We start from the raw sequence: 18,873 nt of genomic DNA, 5'->3' as shown, positions 1-18,873 counted from the left end.
TAGATAGATAGATAGATAGAATTTAAAAAGATTATCCTGAAGAGATTTCTGCGGCTATTTGAAAAACGACAGACCACTGACGTATATGGTATATGTGAGAAAGGCGTTCAAATAGTGAAATAACATAACTCACTTATGGTTATCCTTCTTTATTTGAGCTTCCCATTCTTGTTACTGAATCATGTGGGAATTATGAATTTATTTACAGGGTGTGTTAAATATTTGGTACACACTTATTTGAAGCAACCAGTAGTTAAAGTTGCAAGTGTCTGAAAAACGCTTAACTTCTTCTCCACCGTAGTGTAAAGACGACAGTCTTACAAGACTAAAGATTTATTTGTAAGATTACTAATTCCTCAATCAATGTTTTAGTGAACGTTTGTTCCCATGCGATAACAAAAAATAAATTCCTAAACTTTAACAAAAATTAAACGAGAGAGAGAGAGAGAGAGTTTATAGCTGAAGCTATCGCATGTGCATTCAGCCGGTTCCATGGTGTAATGGTTAGCACTCTGGACTCTGAATCCAGCGATCCGAGTTCAAATCTCGGTGGAACCTACGGGCAAACTTTTTCTGTTTATTATATTTCAAATTGTTGCTGCAAGGCAAGTTTATTTATATAGCACATTTCATACACAATGGCAGTTCAATGTGCTTTACAGAAGTAAAAACAAAAACAGTAAACAATAGAGAAATAAAATTACATAAAATAATTTTATTTTTATTCTAAAACAATTAATTAAAAGAATTAAAAGAAAATAATAAGAATTAAACAATAGTAGAAATAAAATAATAAAATGCCAAAAAGAAAAAGGAGAAAAAGAAACCAGCAGAATAAAATAGAATAAAGTTAAAGTAAATTTAAAACATGCAGAGAAAGTAAAGATTATAAAAAATGTAAAAATATTAATTATTTAACAGAAAGCATCTGAAAACAGCTTGGTCTTTAACCTAGATTTGAAGCTGCCAGCAGCAGGAGCATTTTTAATGTCCTCTGGCAGTTGGTTCCATAGCTGCACTGCATAGTAGCTAAAAGCTGCTTCACCACACTTTGTTTTAACAACTGGTTTTAATAGTAAATTTTTCTGTTGCGATCTGGTAGATCTGATTGGGTTAGGCCACTGCAACATATCAGAGAGGTAATTGGGCCCTGTACCATTTAGAGATTTGTACACCAGCAGCAATACTTTAAAGTCAATTCTGTAGCTTACTGGAAGCCAGTGAAGGGCCCTTAGAATTGGAGTAATGTGCTCTGTTCTTTTTGTTCGTGTGAGAACCCTTGCCGCTAAGAAACAAGAAGCCTTGTAAATCCAAGAGCTGAGCACAGTTCAGAGTATTTACTGAACTGGTCTACATCAGCACACTGTAACACACTGACACTACACTGATACTGAAATACACACTAACACTGCATAAACACACACTAAACCGAACGCACATCAACACTGCACTAACAGTACATAAATATACACTAACACTCTACTAAGACTTAATTAACACACACCAACACTGCATAAACTCACAATAAAACTCTACTAACACTGCATAAACCTACAATAACACTCACTGCATAAACACACACACACACACACACACACTAACACTGCATAAACACACTAAAGTTTAGTGACTAAACCAAACGCACATCAACACTGCACTAACAGTACATAAATGTACACTAACACTCTACTAATACTTGACACACACCAACACTCCATAAACTCACAATAAAACTCTACTATCCAGAGCATTTTTTAACATAGTTACTGGTTTGGTCTCCTAGTCAATGCCAAACCAGCTTCACTGGGAGACCAAATTTTAAACCAAGTTATGTTAGATTGATGCTGAAAGGTAAAACTGAAATGGGATTATGGGAGATGCTTGAATTGCTGGTCCAAATTCATAAGACTGTTTTCTTTGGATTGGAATGTTTAAGAAATATTGAAGTTGGGTCGTCAAGACTGTTCCAATTTCCAAATTATAGACTAAATATACAGTTATTTGATACTATGTTTCACATTGAGCAATAAAATTGAAGATTTTCTTATTTCTTATTTTTCACTTTTTCTTAAAATACATAATATTATGAAAGTTGATAAAGCAATAACTTAAACTCATAGTGTAATTTTAGTATTTTACCATACTTATGATGAAGTTATGGTAACTTGGCACTGCATTAGCTATGTTGATATTATGCTGGCTGAAACGAGGATTCGTAATGCGGCAATTTGCATCACAGAATACGCCGCAGCCGCATGGACTCTGGGGCCTGTGATCGTATTGCCCAGACCAGTTGGTCTCCTAGTGGAAAATCCTTAAAAAATGTTCTGCTACTAACACTGCATAAACACACTCCAACACTGCACTAACAGTACATAAATATACACTAATACTTAATTAACACACACCAAGACTGCATCAACTCACAGTAAAACTGCATAAACATACAATAACACTCTAGTAATACTGCATAAACACACACACTAACACTGTGGCAGAAAAGTTTATTTTTATTTACTTACTGATTTGCAAATCTACAGCTTGTTTTAATGCACTGCATGTGACTGACCACAAGAGGGCAGTATTTTTGTAACTTTGTGGGAAAACGCAGGCCACCAGCCAGGTGTACACCGATATTCTTATTCTTATTCCGATTATCGTTGTTCTTATTATATTTGACTTACAATAACTACCTATTCCTATATGATTACACTTGAAATAAATATATAATAGATATTGATCTTGTAGAGCTGGCACATCTAATAATATGACCTCACACAATCACAAGGTACAGGATTTGGTCGCGAGCGCTCTTTCTCCGGCCTGCGCTCGCGCTGCTCTTCCTCACAACCAGATGAGGTGTGACGTACTCGCTGTTTGCTGGCAGTCACGTGGTCGGCCCCAGCAGGTTCTGATAAGCGCGTGCGCGAGAATCCGAGCCCAGAGCGCATCCCAAAGCAGCGCGCGCGAGGCTGATGTGGTGACGGAGGAATAATAATAAAAAAAATAGATAAAGAATTTGTGTTTTTATATACAGCGGAAGATCAGAGGTATATCCTGCATTAACATTTCAAATAAGAAAGCGGCTGAGCTTCTATACTGATCATCAGAGCGCAGTTCAACTGAAACCGTAAGTGGATTTAAATGATAAAGCATGTTTCCTTTTTTGTTATTGTTTGATCTTACATCCTCCTTTTATGCCCTTAATATTTTATATTTATAGTGCGTAACTGAGAGTGGTGATGTGAGAGAGAGAGGAGGGAAAAAAAACATACCAGGCATCCATGATGCTTTCATTTAACTCATGCATTGTGTTGGTCAGTGGGCTGCGTCTCTGCTTTACTGTTTAGATGGTTGTTGGTTCGAGTCCCAGGCGCCTCTGTTGTTCCCCTGGGTAAGGCTCCTTAACCCTATCGGTACAGCTTTCACATATAGAAGAGAAAAAACGCATGTGGTTGATTTTCAGACATCAACTTTAAACTGTGATATTCCATATATACTGTATTTGCATACATTTATGGGGTTCTTGCAAATTATTCTGAGCTTTCCAGAGTCATCAGTGATATCTTCTGGCCCTGGATAGGACTATCTAAGAATGCCTATAGCTCTAACCGTGTTTATATACGTTTCTGTCCCTTTTTCGATGTGATTTTGCAGGCCATTAGTGGTGGGGTATGTAAATAAACATTCCCTGTGGTTCTTTAATGGGTGTTGTAAAGGGTTGCTTTGATGCATTGATAACAGCCTGTTATTTTCTTATGGAAAGCGTATTTTAATAAACCACTTGCATAACAGTGGGATTCGAAGTTATTAACTTCAGTAAAAATGCCTTTTCCTTCATTTGCAGTTATCTGATTTCTGAGGAATTCCCTGTATGTGTACAAAACACACAGGTTTCCATGTGTGTTGTTTAGGTGCATCAGTTACGGTTATGTTCATCGGATAATGTTTACTGTCTTTTTGTATGTTTTTTTTTTTAATTCCACCGATAGCTCTAACTGACTAGACACCCCACCCAGAGGAGTACACTCTTATGCTGGTTTACATTGTTTTCATTCAAACTGATGAGATTTTTGTGGTCTTGGCTACATGTTTCCTAAAATCTATAGACTAACACCTCATCACATGCCTTGTTTGTGGTATGTTTACTTAATGCATTAACCATGTTGTCATCTTCTCCCCCAAAGTCTTGCAAGTTCAGTGTATCTTTATAGCCTGTGTGAGGCAACACCCCATTTTTTAATTGAATTACATTCATCATTCAGTGTGTGAGTGCAGCTTTAAACATTGTTGAGCTCTCATCAGGTGTAAAAGTGACTGCTTTTTTGTAGCAGAAACACATTTTATTGTCTTTCCTGTAATCCAGATCTGCCAGACAAAACATTTTTGGTTGGAATAGCTTGGCTGCCTCCTTTCCTAAGTATGCAGATGTCTGCTTGTGTCTCTTCATGGTGCCGAGGAGTCAGATGTCCACCTCCGTGGCTTAAGCAGGACCAGATGCTTGGCCAAATGTGCTGTATGAGTTCCCGCTTCCTGCATTCTCCCCTTGGCCTCCCTACTGCTCCAAAGCTGTGTGTTAGCAGGAACCTCCCTAGTGCAGGAGGTGTTGGCCCTGGGCCAGCAAACCCAGCTTTGAAACAGCTGTATGACATCAAGTACATTGTTTTTGACATTGTCTTGATTTGGCTTATCCATAGCCTTCTCAGAGCCACAGGATGGTGAAAAAAGGCAGAGGCTTTTGTAACAGACACAAGGAAGTCGCCTTGAGAGTAGAGATAAACAATAGTAGAAGAGGGCATGCTGTTACACTATGACTGCTCCATTATCTCCAGCAAAAGCCTCTGTTTTTGCAGAATGACATAATTTAAGTCTGGAAGGCCTTTGTTACTAATATGCACTCCAATACTGTCTATGGTTTTAGGTCTGAGTGTGCCTAGAAAGCCTGTATTATATTTATTTGCCAAAAATGCCCATTTCATTTGGTTTACTGCTAAAACTTAACTTATACAGCAGTGTTATCCTGAACTGGTTTCCATGGCATCGTCAAAATTCAGTAGTGTGACTCATCCTAACCAAGTAATTTATAGAGAAAAGGGAACTACGCCAAGTAATAGCCTGAGGTCAGCTCTCCTGGTATACAGTTCCTTAGCTATGGACCGGAACTCAGTCATCATTTGAGCAGACTAGTTCCCATTTCTTTAATAAGCCACCCAAGGAGGCAGATTGTACTTACGCATTCAGTCTTGCAGTTACGTGGGCTCTCCTTGGCAGGATTTCCGCTGTGTAGGAGTATGTGATGAAATACTCAGCTTCAAGTATGCTTTTGGTCATTCCTTCAACTCACTGTCTCTGTGTGATGCTGTTGTGCTGTTTCTCAATCAGGCAGCAACTTCCTGTCAGTGCTTGCCCATTTTTGTCACAGCATGAGTCATTCTCAGGAATTTTTGTTACTTGAATGACATGAATTGCTGTTTACCTGAAGGCTTTCCTGGGCTTCACTTATTCATGAAATCTTATTTATTCATAACATTCACTTGTCTATCTTATCATAATTGACATTGGTGTATAACTAAATACTATTGGCTGGTGTTAAGTGGTATATCAGATATATTCCATTTAGCTGGCATGATACTGAACGAGTCGAAGGCGAATATATCTGATATACCACAAAAAAAAAGCCAGTCAGTGTTGTGGTTGTTGTTATTATTATTATTATTATTATTATTATACACACTCTCTTTTCCAGCTTTTCGATGTCCATTGGTATGTTTTTCTCATAAATATGCGTGAAGAATATCTAATTAAGTTTTGGTAGGGTGTTCAACACGTTTTTCTGTTTCCCGGCGAACAAAGAAATGGTTCTGTGCATGCGCAGCAGAAAACTTTCTCATTGAATAGTCGCATCAGTTCCGACATGTGACGTCATGTTGTCTTGACAACCATGTAATCTAGTAAACCATACTCAACGCTCATTCTCCATTGGGTAGAGTGGCATAATACATGGAGGATAAGCGATATGCTAACAATATTGCATGCTATCAGACTAAACTAATGAAACCCGCTAGAAGGGAATAGAATACATGTTTTTATTCCCTCAAAAAAGTGTCCTGTATGGATAATAATTGACAAGATTGTTTCCAGTATATTGAATGTTAACTTATGCCTTTATTTATTGCTTTCTCAGAGGATGTTTGTCATCAAAGTGTATTTGTCTTTGGAATTAAAATATCAATTATACAGTATGTCCTTTTCTTAACATTAGTTCACGTATGCTCACCGGCCATTTTAATAGGAACTTGTTCTTGAGTCTAAGATTCCTGTTCTTGGGGGGCAGGAGTGGAACCCAGTGTGGTCTTCTGCTGTTGCATGCTGAGATGCTTTTCTGCTCACCATGGTTGTAAATAGTGATTATATTTTTTTTATTATTAAATGTTTATTTGATATGGACATAGCAATAACATTGGACAAACCAGATGCATTGTTTGAGTGTTTTAGCACAAGTGCTAATTTACAACACCAGTCCACAGGAGGCTTTTATAAAAATAAAAACATTCAAATATGAAAATAAAAAAAAAAAAAACAACCAGGAAAGAGATAAAAGAGAAAAAGAGAGACAAATTTCGAAGCAAAGACATTTTGAACAAACCAGTCAGCCAACTACAAGACTTAATGTGTACACTGTTGTGTACATTTTAGCCATTGTTTTAGTCCTTTGTAAAAAACATTTCTATTTGTTTCCAGCTTCAACTCTGTGGGTAGAGAATTCCAGAGTTTTGCCCCCTTTACAGAGAGGGCAGACTGACAGAAAGAAGTCCTGCATCTTGGAACTAAACAATCACCACTAGTGACAGCTCTCGTAACTCTGTGAGAACTCTGGCACCTAATGGCCAACTCAGAGAACAGTGTTGGCATATGATTATTTAAGCATTTGAAGAAGAATGTAAGAATATTAAAATTAATAAAATTATCAAAGGTAAAAAGCTTATGTTTCTTTAATATGTGGCAATGATGCCATTTCACTTGTTTCTGGTCCATGATTTTAATTGTTTGCTTAAATATTGAGACTATGGGTTTTATAGTGGTAGAGGACGCCTGTGACCATGAGGTAATACAGTATGATAAATGAGAGAAAATCCTTGCATGCATGTATAGCTTTGCAGCTTTCATTGACAGGTTTCTTCTAATAAGGCGGAAGCAGTTCAGATTTGGTTTGACCTTATCACAAATGTGTTTAACCTGACTATCAAATTTTAAATATTTGTCCAGGATAATACCTAGATACCTCACCTCATTTACAGCATCAATGATTTCTCCCTTGATCATAACCTTAAATGCATCATGGTTAGAGGGGTTATTATGGATGGAAAAACATATGGTCACAGTTTTTTTTAACATTAAGGGTTAAATGAGATAGCTCAAGCCACTCAGATATATGAACCAAAGCCTGCGTCAGGCGTTCGCTAGCCAGACTGGGTGTTTTGGCAGACACATAGATAATTGTGTCATCAGCATACATCTGGCAGTTAACACCTGGGCAGCAGCTTGGTAGGTCATTGATATACATGGAAAACAGCAATGGGCCCAGCACTGATCCCTGTGGTACACCCATGCTGCTTCCATGTACATCAGACTTTACCCCATTAATCCTAACACACTGCTGTCTTCCCTCCAGATATGATTTAAACCACTTCATGGCGTCAGCTGACATTTTGAACTGATTTAATTTGTTCAGTAGAACTTTGTGATTCACAGTGTCAAAAGCTTTTTTTAAATCCAGGAACACTGCCCCTACAACATTTCCTTTGTCAAGTGAAGTTTTGATCTTCTCAATTAGATAAGCATTTGCTGATTCTGTAGAATGTTTCTGTCTAAATCCAAACTGCTGTGAATAAAGCAGTTGGTTAGACTCCAGATGCTCCATTAATTGTTCAACTACAATTTTTTCTAGAACTTTAGATACTACAGGAAGAATGGCAATAGGCCTGTAGTTGCTTACTAAGTCCTTTTCTCCTGATTTGTAGACTGGAGTGATTGTTGCCATTTTCCAGCTCTCAGGGAAAGTGTAAGTTTGAATTGACAAATTCACTAAATAAGTAATTGGTTCCACCAGACAACTGTGATATTTCTTTATAAAAGCAGTGTTTAAATTCTGGTTGTCCTTTGCCATAGAGTTTCTCAGGTTTGCAATCACCTTTTTAACTTTGTCCTGAGATATTTCTTTTATGCGAAAGGAGTCTGTGTCATCGTAGTCAAACTGGACAGGAGGCGGACCAGTATATTTGAAATGTTTTGCTAATTCTCTTACAGATTCAATAAAAAAAATATTAAAATCATTTGCAATTGATTCATTGCTATCAGTAGGTTTATTGAATATTTTGTTCATGTTTAAATGTTTGTGCTTACTTGTGTTAGTTAATCTATTTATCTGTTGCCACAATTTAGAGCTGTTTCCATTGGCCTCTTCAATAAGTTTGTGAAAATAATTGGTCTTTGCTTTGCGCAGCTCAGACACTACTTTGTTTCTTAAACTGGTGTAAGTAAGGTGGTCAGTGTTAGTTTTAGTAATCAATGACCTTTTGAGAGCAAGGTCGCGCTCTTTGGTGAGCTTTAAAATATCACTGTTAAACCATGGGAGAGAGTTTTTCTTCGGTTTACTTTTCCAGGATTTTGTATGCCTGGTTATTATGTCGTTAAGGGTAGATGCAAAAATGTCCGCACTATGATCTATATTTGACTCTTTCATTGTCATCTCCCAGTTGACTTCTTTCAGATCATGTTCAAAATCAGCCATTTTTGACTTGGGGATTCCAGTTGTTGAAATTCGATTTTGTATTTTGTTGTGATGGACTAGACGCTTTTTGGTTAATTTCCTTATAATCAGTGTCATGTTGTGATCTGAAAGACCAGTAATGAGATTATACAGCTTTATTATTCTCTCTGGTCTATTTGTAAAAATCAGGTCAATAAGTGTTTCACTCTTTCTAGTAATCCGTGTAGGTCTATCAATCAGCTGTTTGTATTTAAATTTGTCCATCGTTGATTTGAGTTTTGTTTTCCCCTTTTTGTCTATCCAATTAATATTAAAATCTCCAAACAACATACATTCACAAGAGGTATCAACAACATTCAAAAGATTTTTCAGATCATTGTAAAAATATACACCGCAGGATGGAGGATTATACAGTGCAATTATGTTGAATTTCATGTTTGGTGAAAGTATTACATTTAGTCCCAGGCACTCCAAGTTCACATTCAGGTCAACCTGTAGGACCTTAAACTGTTCTCTTATGTAGATCAAAACACCCCCTCCCCTTCCCTTGTGCCTATCTCTCCTGTAACATGTATATCCTGGTACATTGACCAGGTCAGTAGAAATGTTACTGGATAACCAAGTCTCAGATATGCACAAAAAATCCAAATTTGACTCTATAAGTAAATTTTGTATCTGATCTATTTTTGGTAAAAGGCTTCTTATGTTTATATGCCCTCCCATAATTCCGTTCGGTTTTTTATCTGGATTCCAAATGATTTGGGCATGATTCACAGTTTGTAAAAGTCTCGACTGTCTCTGTTTCAAGGCTGCACGATTTGTGAGATGTTTTTTAGCACTCACAGCATGCCGTAAGTCTATTTGACAATCATTCGTTTCAGTCGGTTCATCCGCATTCATTTGGACATGATTCCCAGTTTGGAAAAGTCTGAACTGTCCTTGTTTCCGCACGGCGCGATTAATAAAATGTTTTTGGGCACTCACTTGTTGCCGTCTTAGATGACATTCGTCCGCTGTTGCAGTCGGTTCCTCCCGAGGATGATATTCCATGGCTGGGGAGATGTCACGTAATGTTAAGTCCATACGGGTCACCGAATCCAACATTGGCTCGCCGTTTCCGATGCCAGCTGGCGAATTCACCAGCCTCTCCGCCCTGGACTCGGCAAGAGAGCCCCGCCAACCGGCATTCCACTCGGTCAGATGACCTCCAAGCGCCGCAGGCCCACACGCCACTCTTCCCCCATGATAGACGCTCTCCAACACCGGAGCCAGGGTGAGTTGCGTGTGTGTAGTATCTGGAGCAGGTGTAGTCGCTACCGATGGTTCTGACCGGGACGGGGTGATGTTATGCGCTGTTGGGTCAGGCTCTGGATGGCAAAGAGGGCCTGGATTTAGATGGACATCTCCTGATATTAACAGCAACATTAGTAGCAGCATTTTGGCTGATGACTGGTTGGCCTTCTTCCCGGTGTTGATTTTGCTGCTTTGCGTAAAGACCCGACCATTCTTCGAAAATCGTATGAAAACGGTGTGATATCCTAATCCAAGAAAGTTCAGTTGTGTTTTCTCTGTCAGAATGCCCAGAGGATCAGCGGTATTATTATGAGCATGATGCGTACTCACAAGAAGCTTTGATTTGTTGCAGATAGAGAACGTTGGCGTTAGTAGGCCTAATAAAAGACCGCAGGTGAACAGGTAGAGGCCAGCATTGGTTTGTTCAAGGTTGTCTTTGTTTTGACGACACCGTTTGATGGACCTATGCAATAACATTAACTTCCTGAACAACCAAAGAGAGATATTTAAAAATAAGTATGAGAGATTAAAAACGGCGATGTAAAAATGTTCCTGCTCATGAGTGGAGCCTTCCAAACCACCCAGAGCTGCCGCCATATTTACTAGAGCGACAAAAGACGTGTCCTTGGTGGTACCATACCAGGAACGAGGACCAGTACAGTTTGGTGCCTTTATTCCTGATTAAAACTACAGTATTTCATTTACATACCCAGTCAAACTGGCTAATAACTACAGGAATCCAACAATAAACACGCTCACTGGCCACTTTAATTAATAAGAACTTGTTCTTGATTCTAAGATCCCTGTTCTTGGCTGCAAGGGTGGAACCCAACGTGTTTACTATATGAGTTTACTATATCCTTCCTTGCAGCTCGAACCAATCTGGCCATTTTCCTCTGATATCTCTTATCAACAAGACATTTCCACCCACAGAACTGTTTCAATGTTTTTTTGTTTGTCGCACCATTCTGTGTAAACTCTAGACACTGTTGTGTGTGAAACCCCCAGGAGATCAGCAGTTTCTGAAATACTCAAACCAGTCCATCTGGCACCAACACCCATGCCACAGTGAAAGTCACAGAGATCTCAAGTTTTCCCATTCTGATGTTTGAAGTGAACATTAACTGAAGATCTTGATTTGTATCTGCATGATTTTATACACTGTGCTGCTGTCAAGGGATCGGCTGATTAGAGAACTGCATAAAACAGCAGGTCTATGGGTGTACCTAATAAAGTGGCCAGTGAGTGTATAATGTCTATACTAATTTTTAAATCTTGAATATAATTTTCCTGCTCCTGGCACAACACAAAACAACAAATATTTGCTGCTTTTCAAAAAATTACTTATCTGGTTTTTTTTTCTTTTTTTACTTATTTTTCCACCATTGTTGCCATGGTGAGGATTATGATTTCTCTGCTGACACTGCTAGTCCCGGTGGACTAAGTGTTGCTCCATGAGATTATGTCTCTATATATAATCCAAAATCTCTTACTTAACTTGTGACGTATCTGCTACATTTTCACCTCCGTATTTGCAGTGGAGTTTGCCGCGCTCTGTGGTCTGAGATGTGCGGGGATGTAGGTGGATCTGAGAAGAGAGAGTACTGTGAGTGGGTGGCTTCGTGTCAGTTTGCTCAGAGAAAACGTCAGGACTGCTGTTGCTTTGCTGTTTGCAACTCCAACTCAAAGCAATTTGGTTTAAAGATTCAAAATTGAACAGAGACAAAATGAACTGGAATATGCACCATGATTTCCTAAATGAGATAGATGGAGAACGTGTTGTTAGACGTGTCTTTAGCCATGAGCTGGATTAGGGTTATATCATCCATGTTTAATCTCTGCGTCTAATTCTGAGCATTTAAATTAGTTATTTTTGTGCCCGTCTTCAATATATAAGATAAGAGATGCTTCTGCACCCTCTCTAGTGAGCCGCTTTAACAAAACAAAGATGAGGAAGAAAATCTGTTTATTCTTCATGGAGGAGGTAGTCAAGTTAGGTCAGGTGGGGTTCCCCCCCCAAGCTCTTAAGCTCTGTCCCGTGACACTACTGGCCCATAATGCAAACCACAAAGCCATTACCTTCAAAGCTCTTGACCAACTGACACCGTACAGAGAGCCAGACAAAGTACTCATCTGCTGTGTCAGTGCTGGTGATGATGCTCAGCAGCCTGTAAATCGAGCCGGTATGATTGCCTGAGGCGGCATGGTGGTGTAGTGGTTAGCACTGTCGCCTCACAGCAAGAAGGTCTGGGTTCGAGCCCCGTGGCCGGCGAGGGCCTTTCTGTGCGGAGTTTGCATGTTGTCCGCGTGGGTTTCCTCCGGGTGCTCCGGTTTCCCCCACAGGCCAAAGACATGCAGGTTAGGTTAACTGGTGACTCTAAATTGACCGTAGGTGTGAATGTGAGTGTGAATGGTTGTCTGTGTCTATGTGTCAGCCCTGTGATGACCTGGTGACTTGTCCAGGGTGTACCCCGCCTTTCGCCCGTAGTCAGCTGGGATAGGCTCCAGCTTGCCTGCAACCCTGTAGAACAGGATAAAGCGGCTAGAGATAATGAGATGAGATGATTGCCTGATTATGGCCTGTTACCAAAAATATTAAGATGCATTGGATATCATGAGACAGCTTAAAACCCTGTTATTCCTGGTTTGTGACTGTGCAAAACAAACAAATCTTTATTTGTAAGGGTGTTTGTAAGAGATACTTAACAGACTCTGGAAATTAGATCTGGACAGTAATGTGTGCAGCGATATTAGTGTTACACGATTAAAATAAAGTTAAGGGATCTTGTGTATAATGATGTGTCTTTGTGGAATGTACAGGTTACACCCGTTCATGATCGATGATTATTTGACATATATTAGAGTTGCAACAGGCAGAGACTACACAGTGTATGAATATAAGTGTCAGTAGGGTTTTTCTTTTTTGTCATCTGCATGTGTCAAACCACACATAGTGCCTGGGCACACTTTCATTGCTATTTATGGCACCATGAAACAGTGATAGAGAGAATCAGTCACACTCATCTGGCCACACAGGGCCGTTCCCGAGAGTGTGCAGGCACTTGTACATGTGTGCTGTAAATTCCTCTGCCTTAGCCAATTTTCAGGAAGTGCTGAGATGCTTGTGGCATCCTTAATAGAAATGTTGGTTGTTTTGGAGAGAGTTTCTCTGTCCCAGCAATGTAATTCTGCTTCACGAATGCTGTTTATTCACATAACACATTTATTTAATTTCTACTTGAAAGAACGCTTTGAAACACATTACGTACAGCATATACAGTCAGAAATATGCTGTTATGCACCGCAGGAATGATTGATAATTGCAACCATATGGCCTTTGGCATATTTGTTGCAAAGATTGAAGCATTTGAAACTGTTTTTAGTTTGTGCGTGCATGAGTTTTTGTAACAGAATGTGTTAGATTTTTGAATCCTTGTCCAAGCTTGAGGAATACAATCATGGATCTAGGTTAGAGAAAGTTGCTGCACGAGTTCTGTAACTTTATGCTAAACGTGAATTTTTATCGCCCCAGCATATAATGCTGTCGCTCTGTCCGTCTGTCAACATTTTAATTTCCGGAGCATAACTCAAAAACTACTAAGAATTTTTTTCACGAAACTTCACAGTTAAGTGACTAGAGCAGTTGTGCCTTTTGACATTTTGGTATTTCTGTGATTTTTATTTTTTCCGTATTTCCATGGCAACCAGTTCAACTTAGGAAAATTTGGAGTAGGGTTTCATGTAGGGGCCGGGGGGATACGTCATCTCCTGATGACTCTTGTTTAATATGCAAAACCGCCAAATATTTTTTTTTGTCTTTCTGTGAAACCCACAGGTCAACTTTTTAAAATGTCTTCCAGTAAAATGTAAGGGATCTGCGAGAAGGCATTTTGTATTCTAAATTATGCTTACTACCGACAGAGCACTTGCAACGAAGTCATTCTTGGTCAGAGTTTTGTGTAAAACATTACCGTTGTTTCGAAAGTCTGCAGTGTTGAGGTACTGCCTGCTGTTATAATGTTTTATTTCTCCATCTGGCATATGCACCTCATGCTAGTTAAGTTTCACATAACTTTCTAAAGTGAGCAACATCCTGTAACATAGACCCTGCATGCCCTACTTTCTCATGTGTGTGGTTACCCTATCTCTCACTTTCTCCCTCTCTTTCCCTCCATAACTCTTCCCAGCTCTACGGTTCTCTCTCTATGGGGAAGCTAGAAGATGGAGGACAAAAGCCCACGTGTAGCGGACTACTTTGTGGTGGCAGGACTCACTGACTCCTCAGAACCCTTCGAAGAGGACAAGACATGCCATGAAAGCTGCCAGAGGAGCTCAACCCAAGCCGAGGCTCCAATCACAGATGTGGCGGTGGTGTTTCGCTCTCAGGGCGAGGACGTGCCGCGGGGCTATAGCTGCATCGAGTGTACTCCCTCGGGCCATCCCGCTGAACTAAATGGAGGCAGCATCATGGGCCCACAGATCTTCTTGTGCTACAGGCGAGGACGAGACAAACCGCCTCTCACTGACCTTGGGTGAGTCACTTTTGTTTACCCTTAGCCATTACAATGAGCTCCAAATTACAGGAGTCGATCGTAACAGGCATATTATAGGAGTCAGGGAAATGGATAATAACAGCGTCTTAGTACAGCAGTGTTTCCTTCGGCAATTACTGCTAAAGTAAATAACTATTAGGGCTGTCCAGAAATCTCTGACAATCTCAATATTTTGGAAATAAGGGCTTAGTCATTTGCACAGTTAAAGAGTGGTCCTTTTTCCCACTGAGTGAGTATTATATGATTTAGCTGTTCAGCATTTTAAGGCAGAAGTTGCCTGATGCAGTATTTGCAGTTCCAGCAAAAACATGCTAGGTACATTGCTTTTTGATGCATTCATTCAGACACGTTACAAAAACATGAACAAAGTAAAAAGTCTAGTGGCCACATTTTATGGTTTGTGTTGGAAAAACGTTTGTTTGTTTAAATCATATGATTCACTCAAGTACTTTTATGGGTATTGGAAGGGATTCGCTTGACAATTTCACACAAGTTTCCACACAGCTTTCATACTGTAAATGCTATATCAAAATACCACAAAGGAATATACATCATTTGGGCATCTATGCTTCAAAATGATTATTTTCTCATTATTTTCCAGTGTCCTGTATGAGTGGAGGGAGAAGCTAAAACCAGGATGTCACATCATCCAAACCACACCTTCCGGTCGCCCTGCCAACATCAGCAGCTCTTCTTCACAGAGAATTTACATCACGTACCGCCGTGCACCCGAGTGCCATTCTCATGCCACGTTAGCCGTTACAGACGTTTGTGTTATCGTTCCCGGCAAAGGAGAAACACCACCATATGCCTTTTGCAAAGTGGATAAAAATCTAAACAGCAGTATGGTTAGTGGCCTCACCTTACTCAGTCACTGAGCATGTGATTACACATACAATTATGTAAAGTGGTCTTGGCAGTGTTGTGGTGTAGAATAATTCATTAAAGGCACACATAATGAGCTGAAACAGCAGCACTGCTGCTACGAGAGTAACTCTCAGCAGCTTGGTGAATGTGGCTAATGTAGGTTTAAGTAGCTATAAAAAGGTTTCTTTATACTATGTTTTTCCAGTACAGAAATCTGGCTGTCTGGTACACTACATCATAATCCTTTCTTCACAGTAACGTGGGGCATTTTGTCTTTCTGTTTCCTTTTTCAGTGGGGGTCCTCTGTGTACCTGTGCTACAAAAAGTCTTTGGCTAAAACGAACACTCTTGCATTCAAAGCAGGTTTGTTGCGTAAAACGTACTCAAATCACCTATTATGTTTAGCAACAATTTAGCACCAGATAGGAAATACATTTTCTTTTGTTTGATTCGTAGGGATCAGTCAGAAAGAGCATAGTGCAGCAGTATGATTTTATGTCTTCAGACAGATGGAGAGAAATAGGATGGTGTACATGATATAAGTAATACTCTCACAGAGTGAGGGGGGATATGAAATCATCATACAGCTGTTTTGGGTTGGTTTTTTTGTTTTGGTTTGGTCTTTTGCTAGAACATGTTCTGCTCCTGGGGATTGTGTTGTGTTAATGTTGGACAGTGCACCACAGTAGGATGAGAATCAGTTTCTAGTTCCAACCCAATGGTTCTAATCAGCCTTCCAAATGGAAGACAATATTAAGCACTTGTAGCCCGTGTGATATTGATCATTTGTGCTGGGCGTAGCAGACTTTTTGGTCAAAGTGCTGAGAGTGATATTTGTTGTCTGTTTTAGGCCTGCTGTCACGGTACCCAGAAGAGGACTATGAATCGTTCCCTTTGCCCGAGTCAGTGCCCCTCTTCTGTCTGCCAATGGGAGCATCCATAGAGTGCTGGCCCTCTCGAACAAAATACTCTCTCCCTGTATTCTCAACATTTGTTCTCACTGGAGCTTCTGGAGAGAAGGTGAATGCCCAAATATATAAAGCTACATTTATACGTAGGCTAATAATATTATAAAAATATCTGACAAAGATGAAAAAAACTGTGCAAGGAGATTTGATCATTAACACACTGAGATATATATATATATATGTATGTGTGTGTAGAATTTATATGTCCTCTTTTTCTAGGTCATGTCTCATCGATGTAATTTAAGAGCTGCTTTAGATTTCCTTCAATTATGAGATTCAAATAAATACTGTAGGTTTATTGTTTTTTTTCTCAGTATAGTGAAACTTTCAAGATTATTGTCCATCATATACAGTATATGCTACAGATGTTGTGAATAAATATCAAGGATAGCGGTTGAGGATTTTAGTAATACTGTATGCACCAGTCTCTGTTTGGGCTGGCAGAGAGTGAATCTGGAGCAGTGAATACTTCAGTGCACTCATCTTTTTCCCCTGACAAGGAAACTAATCCCCAGCCTATTCTCGTTACTCCGTTCCGTAATTTATTCATTTAGGTAGTGACTTCAAAGAAGCGAAACTACCCCAAGATATCGGTAGTTTCTGTGAATAGGAAAACAAAGCAGAAAAGCAAAATTACGTTTCTAAGATTTGAATTTTTACGCCTTGAATTATATATTTGGAGTCAGTCTCAGAGATAGATAAAAATCCTCATGTCCTGCACTTGATTAATTTTAATTTGAGGTATGCGGCCCAGTGGAGACAGCTGTACTGTGTTTATTTTATGATAATCACAGTTTGGTACACTTAGTTGATTGGCATGTCTTGCATTTCTAGGTTTATGGTGCAGCGATCCAGTTTTACGAGGTGTACCCAGAAGAGCGTCTGACTGACAGACAGCGCACACAGCTGGGCCTGCAAGCCATTGGCCTTAATGCTGAGGACTCCATCACGGTCCACACCAACAAGAGCATCTGCCTTCTTTCTCGCTGGCCCTTTTTTGACGCTTTCCGCACTTTCCTCACCTTCCTGTACCGCTACTCAATTTCTGGGCCTCACACATTGCCCATTGAGAAGTGAGTGCCTTACTGAATATCTCTGTATTTGGGCTATTTCTTTTTTATTGTTACAGTTTTGGATCTTGTTTGTGAATATTGACGTGATTAACATAATTAGGGGTCCAGCACCAAAGGTGGTGGAACCCTATTATTATTATTATTATTATTATTATTATTATATGCTGGAAGTCAGTGGCAGCCCTGAGAACCGTATGGTAAAAAGTTGTGAAATTTGGCACACTGATTTTGGACTCTGCCCATCAGTGTGTCTGGCATTACCATTAGGTTGGATTTTAAGGTACATTTTTTATGTACAACTTTTGAACCATTTGACATAGGAACAAAATTATTTTCCTACATCAACCCTTTGTGTATGATTGGCCCCATGACATCATTTTCTGACATATTGGCTTTTCCTCCATTTTGAGTTTTTTTTTTCCTTTTCACAGCCCACAGCTTTGTTCAATCTCAACCAAATTTGGCTCTGATGATCAGACTAATCTCAACAGTTATCAGAAGGTTTTTGTGATACTCAAAAGCATTTCTATAATAAGCTATAATATTGTAGCTATAAGAAGGAAAACATTTTTGCCACATTACTTTTGAAGTACATATTTGGTTTTCACATCATGATTCTTGTTTTCCCTAGCTTCTATAGTCAGGTGATGTAAAAAAAAAAAAATCATGGCCACCTATGTATTTTATGAATTTGGAATTTTTTGGAAACCATTTAAAACTTTTCACAGCCTTCAATTTTTGTCCTATCCTCACCACTCTTGGCTCAGATCATCTTAAGACCAAGCTGTATAAAAGTTCTCCGTTGGATTTTTGATATTCAAAACTGTTTGTCCACGGCATACAAACAAATTCGATAGTGAAGGTGTAAAAATAAATAAATTAAAAAATAAAAAATTATAAAAGTGAGGACGTATTTTAAAACTTCATATATGAATTCACAATATCATGTAAAAAAAAATGACATCTACTCCTCAAAACGAATCCAATGGTATATTGTACATGCTTGTAGACCCACGGCAGGTCAAAGAAAAATAATGTTGAAGTCTACCATGTATGCAAAGGATGGCCTTTCCTGTGAGAATGTTAAAAAACCACATTGAGCTCTGAACCCTGTTGGCTATTTTCATTTGGTCTCTAGAAGAAACTGTGCATTATTATTATTATTATTATTATTATTATTATTATGAACTTGTGATTTTTTTTCATTAGCATATTTTTGCTAATATAAAGTGTATTGAAAGCCTTGTTGGCATAAAAAATATGAATCTTATATGCACACACTAAATATTGCTTTAACTGCACTAAAAAAAAACAAGAGTAAAAAGAAGTCCAGCCATGGTAAAATTGTA

The 18,873-nt window shown here is 39.1% G+C and overlaps 1 protein-coding gene, 1 long non-coding RNA gene and 1 other non-coding gene across 3 annotated transcripts in view; 2 read left to right on the top strand and 1 right to left on the bottom strand.

The window, feature by feature from the left end:
* The first annotated feature begins 486 nt into the window (after nucleotides 1-486).
* trnaq-cug (transfer RNA glutamine (anticodon CUG)) lies at nucleotides 487-558 on the top strand. Its single transcript has one exon. It is a non-coding gene; the product is annotated as a tRNA-Gln (tRNA).
* Nucleotides 559-2,499: 1,941 nt separating this feature from the next.
* LOC132887996 (uncharacterized) lies at nucleotides 2,500-5,328 on the bottom strand. Its single transcript, XR_009654889.1, has 3 exons — nucleotides 5,234-5,328; nucleotides 3,276-3,422; nucleotides 2,500-2,972 (listed from the first exon to the last, which is right to left on the bottom strand). It is a non-coding gene; the product is annotated as an uncharacterized LOC132887996 (long non-coding RNA).
* dennd4a (DENN/MADD domain containing 4A) overlaps nucleotides 2,915-18,873 on the top strand; it is a 46,076-nt gene continuing 30,117 nt past the window's right edge. The window contains exons 1-6 of the mRNA XM_060923871.1: nucleotides 2,915-3,130; nucleotides 14,251-14,595; nucleotides 15,218-15,464; nucleotides 15,777-15,846; nucleotides 16,334-16,503; nucleotides 17,286-17,524. Coding sequence (XP_060779854.1) covers nucleotides 14,285-14,595; nucleotides 15,218-15,464; nucleotides 15,777-15,846; nucleotides 16,334-16,503; nucleotides 17,286-17,524 — 1,037 coding nt within the window. The 5' untranslated portion in view covers nucleotides 2,915-3,130; nucleotides 14,251-14,284. The remainder of the gene's footprint in view (nucleotides 3,131-14,250; nucleotides 14,596-15,217; nucleotides 15,465-15,776; nucleotides 15,847-16,333; nucleotides 16,504-17,285; nucleotides 17,525-18,873) is intronic.

Source organism: Neoarius graeffei, chromosome 6 (genome assembly GCF_027579695.1).
Source record: "Neoarius graeffei isolate fNeoGra1 chromosome 6, fNeoGra1.pri, whole genome shotgun sequence".
NCBI lineage: Eukaryota > Metazoa > Chordata > Actinopteri > Siluriformes > Ariidae > Neoarius > Neoarius graeffei.
Note: the sequence above shows the minus strand (reverse complement) of the source record. Positions and strands in the feature narration are given on the sequence as shown.